Below are 10,589 nucleotides of genomic sequence, written 5' to 3' on the forward strand. Positions count from 1 at the left end.
CATCGAGTCCAACCCCCTGCCAAGCAGGAAACACCATCAGAGCACTCCTGACATATGGTTGTCAAGCCTCTGCTTAAAGACCTCCAAAGAAGGAGACTCCACCACACTCCTTGGCAGCAAATTCCACTGTCAAACAGCTCTTACTGTCAGGAAGTTCTTCCTAATGTTTAGGTGGAATCTTCTTTCTTGTAGTTTGGATCCATTGCTCCGTGCCCGCTTCTCTGGAGCAGCAGAAAACAACCTTTCTCCCTCCTCTATATGACATCCTTTTATATATTTGAACATGGTTATCATATCACCCCTTAACCTCCTCTTCTCCAGGCTAAACAGGCCCAGCTCCCTTAGCCATTCCTTCCAAGATGACTTAGAAACTTCTGTTGCCCAGAATGCAGTGGCAAGATAAGGCTGGGGTTGCCTTCTGATCTTCCATAAACTGATTTAAAACCACTGCGCTGGTTGTTTCCGGGCCCAACTCAAGGTGCTCACGTTAGTGTTTAAAGCCCCAAGTGACTTAGGGCCACAATGCCTGTAAGACTGCCTCCTTGCCTACAGACCCTCTTGGGTGCTAAGCAGGGCGGAGGGTGCCCTCTTGGTTGCTCCTTCACCCACAGAAGCTTTGTGGCACCTCTGTGGCAGCTCCTAAATTGAGAAATTCCCTTCCCATAGTGGTGTATCTGGCACTTTCGTTATACGTCTTTCAGTGAATGCTGAAGATGTGCCTCTTTATCCTGGCTTTTGGCATTTGAGAGGTATATTATTAGGACCCACCTTATTTTTGTAATTTTAGATTGTTTTAAACGGTTTTTAATGTTGTGTAATAATGTTTTAATATTAATATTGTGTTTGAATTGTTAATTGTTGTAACTTGCCCTGGGACCTTCAGGTGAAGGGCGGATAATAAATTGTAATAGCAATAAATAACTTGTTCATGCAACACTATTTCTCTTTTTTAACTTACTATGATCTGCTTCTGTGTGTCTTTCTGCTGTAAATAGAGGCTTGCTGCTGCTGCTGTTGTTGATGATGATGATGATGATTTGTATACCACCTTTTATCTGAAGATCATTTGTCTGTGAAAAAGACCTTTTCATTCTTTCACATTTCCTCTCCTGTAGAATTACTCAATGTCTGTGTATCTTGTACGCCAACTCACTTCAGCCATGCTGCTACAGAGGCTAAAAATGAAAGGTATTCGAAACCCTGATCATTCCCGGGCACTAAGTGAGTAGATCATTCTTGTGTTTTTCTTCCTTCGGTTACATGTTTGTAATGGGCTGTAGGTTTCCAATAAAAGCAATTGGGTGGCTTCTCATCAGGGTGATTCTTGGCATCCCATGTGGCTAAGTGTGAGGTGTAGCAGGGTATTATTGCCAGAGTGCAGAAGAAAATGCTTTTTTTTTGAAGGGCCGCTTTGACATCTAATAGGAATCAAAAGTGTTATTTTTATTTCCTGAAGCATTTTACAATATCGGACCATGAACATGTATACTGACGGGGCAGTAGCTAGAGTGTCAGAGTAGGGTACAGGAGGCCCCATCTTCAGATACTTCTGTAGCCATAAAGCTTACTGAGTGGCTATCTCTCAGCCTTGCCTTCCTTGCTTTCAGGGCTATCACGAGGGTAAAATAAGGCGGGAGAGCCATGTATGTCAATTTGTGATTATTGGCATATAACTAATAACTGAAATGCAAAAGAAAGTTGCAAAGTAGCTTCAGCTGCCCTTAAAACAGTGGTACAGTGGTGCCCCGCAAGACGAATGCCTCACAAGACGGAAAACTCGCTAGACGAAAGAGTTTTCTGTTTTGGAGGTACTTCGCAAAACGAATTTCCTATGGGCTTGCTTCGCAAGACGAAAATGTCTTGCAAGTTCCTGCGGGTTCCCCCCCCTTTTTCTAAGCCGCTAAGCCGCTTATCAGCTGATCCGATAAGATGAAAAGCCGCTAATAGCACTAATCCGCTAATCCGTCAATGGGCTTGCTTCGCTAGACGAAGAGAATCACAGAACGGATTCTTTTCGTCTTGCGAGGCACCACTGTATACCCAAGTCCCATTTTTAAAAATATTTTGCTTGTTTAGATTAGTTTTACTGAGTTACCTTTGCCACCAACCTGTTGAAATTTCATTAAGAGCAAAGTAGTATTTCGTATTCTACTTTTACAAATTCCCTTACTGAAATCTTGGGAATATGCTGGGTCTAGAATAAACCTTGCAACAATTTCTTAGCCTGGTGTTGAAGTGCAGATTTTTGTTTCTGCATGCAGAGGATTCTGGAGCTGTTCCAAATACCCAGCTGGGCTGTTAGAGTGTCTTGCATCATGTCTCCCATGCTGCTTAAGTCTGGTGGCTGCCATTCAGAACTCTGGGGCACCTCTTCACCCTGCAGCTTCCTCCCTTTCCCTGCAAGAAGTAAAAAGCACCACTTAGATTTGCATAGGCAGCTGATTGGTGTGAGAGCAATGTCCCAGCAACAGGCTCTAAATGTATTCATCTTACAGATTTTATATAGCAATTGCATTATAGATGGGAAACTTCACATTAGGAGTTCTAATGTGCAGCTTTGAAATTTTGTCAGTACCATTATCATTTTATGTTGAATTTACAAATTTTTGAAATAGCTAGGCCATATATTATTCTCTCAAGCTTTTGAGTAATTAAGAATTGCACATTAAAAGTTATAGTCCAGCAAGATATTAAAGCATTTATTTTAAATCTTTCCCCCATTCTTTTTAAAAATAATAGTTAAAGAAAAACTCACCGCTGACCCAGATAGTGAAATTGCGACTACCAGTCTGCGAGTATCATTAATGTGTCCCGTAAGTAGAGTTGGATAATAGCTTGGAATGATGTCTTATAGGGAAATTATTTGCTTTGATTAAAACACTTTTTGTTTCAGCAAGGCTATCCAGAATCCCAACTTGGTCACATTTTTAAATATTTGCTGATTGTATCTGAGTATTATTGTCTTAAGTAAACTGTTTAGAGGGTATACATTTTTTCTGAACAAAATAAAGATTAAGGGGTAGACTCTGCAAATAAGTATGTCACTAGTAATACAGTATATGCAAGTTGCTATGGTTTGCATATTTATGTGGAATTTGGGTTCTAGTATAGATTTCAAAGCCCCCTAAACTATAAAGAGAAAGCTGATAAGATGTTACTGCATCTTCTAAAGATGTCTGGTAGAACTGGTTTTATTTTAATTTTAAAGGTTTTACTGTGTTGGGTTTTTTTAGCAGTAGTTGTTGTTGTCTGAACTTGCTATACACAGCTTAGAGATACTATATTAAGTGGTATATAAATTGCCTGAACACTAAATACACACATACTGTTAGTGGGAGCCCTCCTAAGCCCAAAGAAAAGCCACTTGATCCATTCACATACAGAGCTGGAAAGATTCTGAATCAAGGTGCCCAAATGTCTACACTTCCAACACCATTTCCACTAACATCTCTGATGGGATCTGTGAAGTGTGCAAGTCTCATGTCCACGACATGCAGTGGTGCCAGTGGCATTTGTATGTGGCACTTTACGCAACACGAAAACTTCCTTCCTTGCTTATGGCGTGTCATTTTATGAGGTGAAGCTTAATTTTTTTCTTCAGTGAGGGGTATTAAAAATAGGTTTTTGGGTGTGAGGAATTAAAATCTGCTATTTTTGTGATTGGACAATATTTAGTTTGGTGAGTCTACGTTTTATGAAGAATTACATAAACTGCTTTTGGAAAAACCAACAAATTTTAATTGTACCTTCTGAAAATGTCAGGTAATGCTTAATAATAATATAGACTATAACTGCAAGTACTTGGTAATCATTTTTAATGATTTCTATGCAGTTTGACAAACATTTTACTTACTACCACATTTTCCCTACCAAGCAATTTAATTTAACAAAATATCTTTTGAATTTCCAAGTTATGTTACAACTTTATATCACCCCTCATTTTTGGAATTTGAAAGTTGAAAGATTCAGCATGCCCTACAATGAGTTTGACTGATCAGTTACGGGAGGCAATCTGATGGCTGAGAGGCTGTAACTTGGGGGGGGGGCGGTGGATCAATGAGGAGTTTGCCCCCTTACCTAGGGAGTCCCACCCACACTGTAGATTGCTTTCATGTGAGGATCTAGGCTCTAGACTTCCGCAAACAAGCAAGGATTGTCTGGTTTTGTCTTTTTCATAAAGGCACCCAATTCCATTCGCTAACAATGGCTCTCTCTCACCTCCCCACCCTTTCCTTCCATCACTGCCTCCCTACCTTTGACGCCTTTCACTTTCTACGTGACCTGGTCTCCAGCTGGGGAAAATGCGGCTGACAATTCCCTGCCGTGCTGTTACTTGTACCCACCTGCAGTGCTTTGATGCTGCTCTCTATCTACAAATGAATGAAAAGAAACCCACCTGGATATGTCCTGTGTGCGACAAGAAAGCTGCATATGAGAGTCTCATCTTAGATGGGTAAGACGAGGAGGCGGTATCTCGCTTTTTCAGGCAGCAGTAGCTGTGCTCTTAGAACTATAAAAGCAGTTTGCTGCATTCAGTGAATTAACAGCAGGAGCTGCCTAGCAAGTAAGCTAGCATTGTGTCTTTCCAGGGGCATGTGTTTGGTTGTGGTAAAGCCATAAAGAATTGGAACTAGCCTGCATTTGAAGCTTGGAACTTATAGCCCATGACACACTCCACTCTTTAATCACAACTTGAACGATCGCCAGCATTACCCCTTTGGCCTATATAGATCTAATGTGATAAAAGGGTTATAACCTTTTAAATTGACAACCAGCTTCTAGGGCTATAGACCTGGCTTGAGACTTAGTTTGCTCCCACCAGAGGTCTGTGAACGGCTTTATTATATGATTGAGGTGACAAGCAGTTAATTTATGAATGTGAGTCGCAGGGAATCCTGATCCTGTCAGATGGTTCCAAAGGGTGATTAACTAGCTGTTGTCTCATGATCGGAATCTTTATCGAACCATGTGGAACACAAGGATTGATGTGGGACTTTAAGTAAAGTATTAATCTGATTTATAAATTTACCTTCGAGCCGTTTTGAACAATATCAAATTCAAAATTCTTTGATCTAATATCTCAAACCTATTCTCCACAAAAATTCACCCTGCACGGCTAGAGGCCTCATACCTTGCCAGGCTCAAAACAATTTGTGGTTCATTACCAATCACTCAGTCCCAGAATGAATACTGGTAGGACTCAACAGCAGCTAGTTAGCTGTAGCTCACATGGGTAAGAGCCATTGGGTTGGAGTGGAGCTGGGACCTCCTTTTGGAAGGGAAGCTTCACTTTCTAAGGCAGCCGTCACTCAAAGGCACCATCAGAACAGTCAGCGGACACAAACTTGTAACCTTTAATGCTCTTTTCCAGACTCTTTATGGAAATTCTAAACGAATGTTCAGATGTAGATGAGATCAAATTCCAGGAGGATGGTTCCTGGTGCCCTATGAGGCCGAAGAAGGAGGCTCTGAAAGTTGTCAGCCCGCAGTGCACCAAGGTAGAAAGTAAGTAACTTGGAATTCAGGCCATGAAACCCCTGTCCCAGTTGACGTGGGAACCTATCCAGGCTGACTGTTTACTCCTATTTGCAGAAGAGGCAGCAGATACTTTTGCCTCCTTGCAGAAACTGCCTCCCAGTTCCTTCACTATCTGGCTCAGAAGCTGGGCGTGATTTTTTAACGTGTCTCTCCAGAAGACAAATACCTACCTGGCCTATTCTTTCAGATCTCCATTCATCTGTTTATCCTGTTACTTATCTGTTAAGTCTTGCTCAGTGCTATTTTTCTAGAAAAAGAGGTGCCGGAACTCAGCATGAACATCTCCCTAGTTCTATTATAGTGGCATTGGCACACACCCGAGAGGTGCCGGAACTGAGTTCCGGCTGGAAAAAAGCCCTGGTCTTATTCTTGATTTCTTTTTCGGAGCTTCGTTCTCCCTACATAGGGAAACGAAAACCCCTAAACTTTTGTTTTCTCTCTTCCCTACTTCTCATGGTACCAACAGGGAAGGGCTGTAGAACAAAGTCTTCCAAAACAACCCTGCTTCCGAAGAGTTAAACTTCTGAAGCATCTGTCCTCCATGCCCTGCCAAGTCAGAAAGGGAACTCTAGAGCAGTGTTTCCCAACCGGTGTTCCGCGGCACACTAGTGTGCCGTGAGATGTTGCCTGGTGTGCCACGAGATGTTGCCTGGAGGGAGGCGGGGGAGGGCGTTTGCTTCCCGGAGGACTTGTGGGAAGCCGCCCCTTCCCTGGGCGACGCGCTGCCTCGCGACTCCGGAGTCAGTCCCGAGGGCTCTCGGAGGGACTCGTGAGCGACGGCGCGGCGGCTCCGGGGCGCGCTCAGCCGGGCCGCCGCGCGCCCCCGCTGCAGCTGCCCGGCGTGGAGCGCGACGCGGAGCCGGCCGGGCTTGGAGGCGCCCAGGTAGGGCCGAGCCGGGCGGGGGCGGGGAGGTCTCGGTCTGCTGCGGGCGCAGGAGGGCGAGCGGGAGAGGGGGAGCCGTCGGGTCTCCTGGAAGGAAGCGAGGCGGCGGCTGAGGGGGATGCAGCCCTGTCCCCAGCAACAGGCACTTCTCGAAGTGAGGCCACAAGTCGGGGCTCGGACAGGGCCTGGAAGCAGCGGCTCCGGCTCTTGGGAGCGGAGAAGGAGACTTCGAAAGCGGCCTGGAGGAGAAAAGCCCCGATGCAGCGAGAGCGGGGAGCGTGCTGCCTTGTCCAGGCCTCCTCGCTTTGTGCCGTCCGCTGCCGGGAGCAGGACACGGGGGCTCCTCGTTCGCATGCTTTCCCGGGTGATCGGTGAGGGTTAGGGTTAGGGTTAGGGTCCCTCAGTCCCTCGCTTTGCTGCCTCCTCCCCCCCCCCCACCCCCAAAGCTTGGAGGTTCCCCGGCAAGGGGGAGGGAAAAAAATTGAAAACTTTCACTTTCGTGCGTCCCTCCCGGCGTGACGCTGCGCGCTGACGTCACGGGGCTGTAATGGTGGTGTGCCGCGAGATTTTTTTCATCAAACAAGTGTGCCTTTGCCCAAAAAAGGTTGGGAAACACTGCTCTAGAGGCCCAGCAAAGCACAGCTTAGCTGCAACTCCACGCAGCTCAACAAACAAGGGAAACTGCTGGTGGAAGTCCCTGTCAGTGTGTCCAGACCTTCAAATTCTCAGGTGCAGAACGGAGCAGGGCATATCTATCAGCAGTATCCCAGTTCTGGTCTGCCCTAGTGGACGACTCTGCCTGTTTGCAATCCAATGCCAAGCAAAAATGACATTCCTTTCACAGGCCACCAGGTGGCTGCAGAGAGTCATTGGTACAGTCCTAACAGTTCCTGTACAGCCGTGGGAATATATTTGTCAGATAGCAACTCCCCATCATTCCAAATGTCTGCCTCTCTGCAGGGTCCTGGATGCTACCCTTGCGTATCTGGCCAGAATGATGCAATTCTGCACCTTTTTCTGCCTCTATCCTCAATGCTCAGTTCATGAGAGAATTAAAGAGCCATAATTGTTTATAATTGAGCAGCTGTATAAAAGAAGAGTAAGAAAGCACACCCAAAAAAGGGGAGGCACACGCCGTTCCCCTCTTCCTCCATGGAGTCTCCCTAGCCCAGTGGAGAAAAGTCAACCAGGGCCCCAGCATGAACCATGCCAAGGCTATCTCATCCTTCTTTTCTAACCCCTCAGCTGAGTTGAGGGTAATCTCCTGATTCACACTCATTGGCATGAGACAGAATTCTATATTTAAAAATCTTAAGGATTCCACAATAGTCAGTTTACTCCACCTCTGGATGGAGTTTCTTCTTAGATTCAACAGCTCTTGTTAGGAGCAGGTCTGGAGAAAGACAGAATCAGTAAGCAAAAGAACCCATAGGCTGCAAAGGACAAGAGTGAAGGGTTGAAACTTTCCTGGATCTTTGAACATGGTATCTGGGATTCTTCATGCCCCCACCCCCTTGGCCTCACTGCAGAAGAAATGGGGAGTCAAGCCTGCAGCCGAATAATGTAGTCATTCCTTTAATGGAGAAAAGCAGAGTAGCAACTCAGTTAAAACAGTTTGGACACAAGGGAGGTGTGTGTGTGTGTGTGTGTGTGTGTGTGTGTGTGTGTGTGTGTGTGTGCTTTGCAGGAGGGTAAACATCACCTCTGTTGCACTTTAGACAATTGCTTTGCAATTTACTCCTTTCAGCCTTATCACCAAAAGTGCACATCACCTCCTACTCAAAGACAAGGAGATCCTATAGCCTTCATCTTGAGCAGTTGCACTTTTTCTTTCCAGGTTCCAGCATGGTCAGCAAGCCCTGCTCCACGCCAATCAGTGAGGTCAGCAAAAAGAAAGTTGACGTCATTGACCTCACAGCTGAGAGCTCGTCTGATGAAGAGGAAGATGCGCCTCCCAAGAGGAAATGCATATATATGTCTGACACACAAGCAAGTCCCACCAAAGGGTTGGTTAATTTTTCACGTGAATAATACTATCTGTCCTGGTTTGTTTGTCTATCAGTTCCCCATCCTGACAGTTTGGGTTTGGTTTTCTCTTTTCTGCTTGTACATCATTAAGTAGATGTGCTGAGTCCATCTCTCGCCACTCTACCCCTGCTTTCTTGGAATCCTCTTCTCTGATTATTTCCTGTTTGATTAAAGATGCCCAAACGCAGCTAGCTGTGTTAAGGCAAGCAAAATTCATTTTTGAAGAGTCCCATTGCAGGCAAATCAAATCTCACCCTGAGTTTAGGAGTTAAGAAATGCTATTGCTTTAGTCTGTTTCAGAGGAAATCTTTCTCTCTACAAAGTGCTCTTCTAGCTCCAGAGTCCAAAATGGTGTGTAAGGTAGTTCATATAGAAATTCTTGACCTTTTCTTCCTCTTCAAGCAGTGTGGATTACACTGGTTTTTGGCCACTGTAGATTGTACACCTTCGCAAAACAAGAACACCCTCAGGTTTCGCCAACTGCTGATCTGTGCATTGAGTGATCTCCCTATGGTCCAGTAGGAGGCAGGTTTTTAGAAGCAAGATTTGGCCAGGGCCCCTCCCAGTTCCCATTGGGAACCTGTCTCCTAGTTTGCCAATCTGTTTTGCTCTGAGGGAACCAGAGCGTCAGGATACATAGGCTTCTGATTGGATGAATCAGGAGTGCTTGTTGGCACACAGAGTTGGCACTGGCTGCCTTTTTGGCCAATCTGGTCTTTTCTCGCATTGCAGGAGGATCTCTTTCGATTGCTCTTCCCCACATACTCCAGAACAGAGGGGGTTAATCATTTTTAGGCTGAGGGCAGCATTGACCTATGGGGCTGCATATCAGAATGGGCGTGGATTTTGCTGTCTACGCAGTTCAGCCTTGGGAGTTTTGCTCTGAAGTAACGACTTTTATGTGCTTGGTGTAGCTGGATTCTGCTTTGAAAATCCTCTTTGACTGCAGCTCTAAAGAATGCATTTTGTGAATTGTCCTGATGGCCTGCCTTGGGCCATGTTGGCAGGATGAGCATCCAGACAGAGAAAAAGGAAAATGCTTACAATAAAGACCCACACTGGTTGTGTGTATTCTGATGACTGAGTCTAAGAGGGCTCAGCTGTGCACAGCTTACCTTCCTGCTGACTGCTGGGTTGTTTCTGACATTCCACCTTCTGTTTCACCCACAGGGTGCTCATGTATCAGCCGTCTACTGTACGAGTGCCTGGAGTGAGCACAGTGGACCCTTCTGCTATTCCACCCTCATTAACGGACTACTCCGTACCATTCCACCACCCACCAATATCAAGTATTTCATCAGATTTACCTGGTAAGGCTTCTTTTTCTGAACTCAATTCTGTTATCAGTTGGGGCAGACGCGACTTAAGAATCAAATCGGCATAGGATTAGAGGATAAAGGGTAAAGAGAGAGAACCATGGCATCTCGTTTTCATGTCTTCTTGAGCAGGGAGAGGTGAAATAAAATTAATCCTGGGTCTTGCCAGTTCTTGTCCTCCTTAACCCTTGCACCACAATGTAACATCGAGATTTCTCCTTGATGCCTCTTCTTTCAATGCAATGTTTTTTCTTCTAGGTTTGGATTTTCTTTCTTTAATCCCAGTTGACCCACAGGTAAATATATTCATTACAAATTATTTAGTTTTCCTTTTTTTCTTGCTTAAACTGGAATAATGTAGACACGAGTGAAGGGAGGAACCTTTCTGCTATTTGATTGTTAGATTTGGGGCATTTTAAAAAATTACCGTGACTGCTCTCCCATGGTAGCATTCGCATCTAAGATTTGAGACTGAACGTTTTAACATCCTCTGCAAGGTGTGGGTTAAAAACTTGAAGCAGTAGGAATAATTTCTTGAAGGAATGCTTTTATCATTTAATTTCATTGGCTTCTCCTTTCTTTCCCCTCCCACCCCTTTTAAGCAGGCCCATAAGGCAGCACGCAGATGGTTTGTGGTTAGGTTACTTATAAGGATGGCCAATAATGTACCGAGTTGACAGGTTCCTTGTAATCTTAGCATGCCTGTCTAATGGAGAGCTTTCAGAGTTGCCCTTTTTGAGCCTTGCGAAACCGTATTAATTGACCTTGTCTTAACTTTGCTTACTCTAGCCTGGATGCTTGCACATTTTTCCCCCCTGTGTGTT

General features: G+C 45.0%; 1 protein-coding gene across 19 annotated transcripts in view; it reads left to right on the plus strand.

Annotated features, from left to right (window-relative positions):
• Nucleotides 1–10,589, plus strand: part of PIAS2 (protein inhibitor of activated STAT 2) — a 43,028-nt gene that overhangs the window by 19,808 nt on the left and 12,631 nt on the right. For all 19 annotated transcript variants that reach the window (XR_014517247.1, XM_083465996.1, XM_083465988.1 and 16 more), the window contains 7 exons: nucleotides 1,116–1,221; nucleotides 2,740–2,813; nucleotides 4,293–4,453; nucleotides 5,372–5,505; nucleotides 8,259–8,427; nucleotides 9,620–9,759; nucleotides 10,024–10,061. Coding sequence is in view for 18 of the 19 variants with exons in the window: in XM_083465996.1 (XP_083322122.1) it covers nucleotides 1,116–1,221; nucleotides 2,740–2,813; nucleotides 4,293–4,453; nucleotides 5,372–5,505; nucleotides 8,259–8,427; nucleotides 9,620–9,759; nucleotides 10,024–10,061 (822 nt within the window). In the remaining variant the exon portion in view is untranslated. The remainder of the gene's footprint in view (nucleotides 1–1,115; nucleotides 1,222–2,739; nucleotides 2,814–4,292; nucleotides 4,454–5,371; nucleotides 5,506–8,258; nucleotides 8,428–9,619; nucleotides 9,760–10,023; nucleotides 10,062–10,589) is intronic.

Source organism: Podarcis liolepis, assembly GCF_965112155.1.
Source record: "Podarcis liolepis genome assembly, chromosome: 11".
NCBI classification, from domain to species: Eukaryota; Metazoa; Chordata; class Lepidosauria; order Squamata; family Lacertidae; genus Podarcis; species Podarcis liolepis.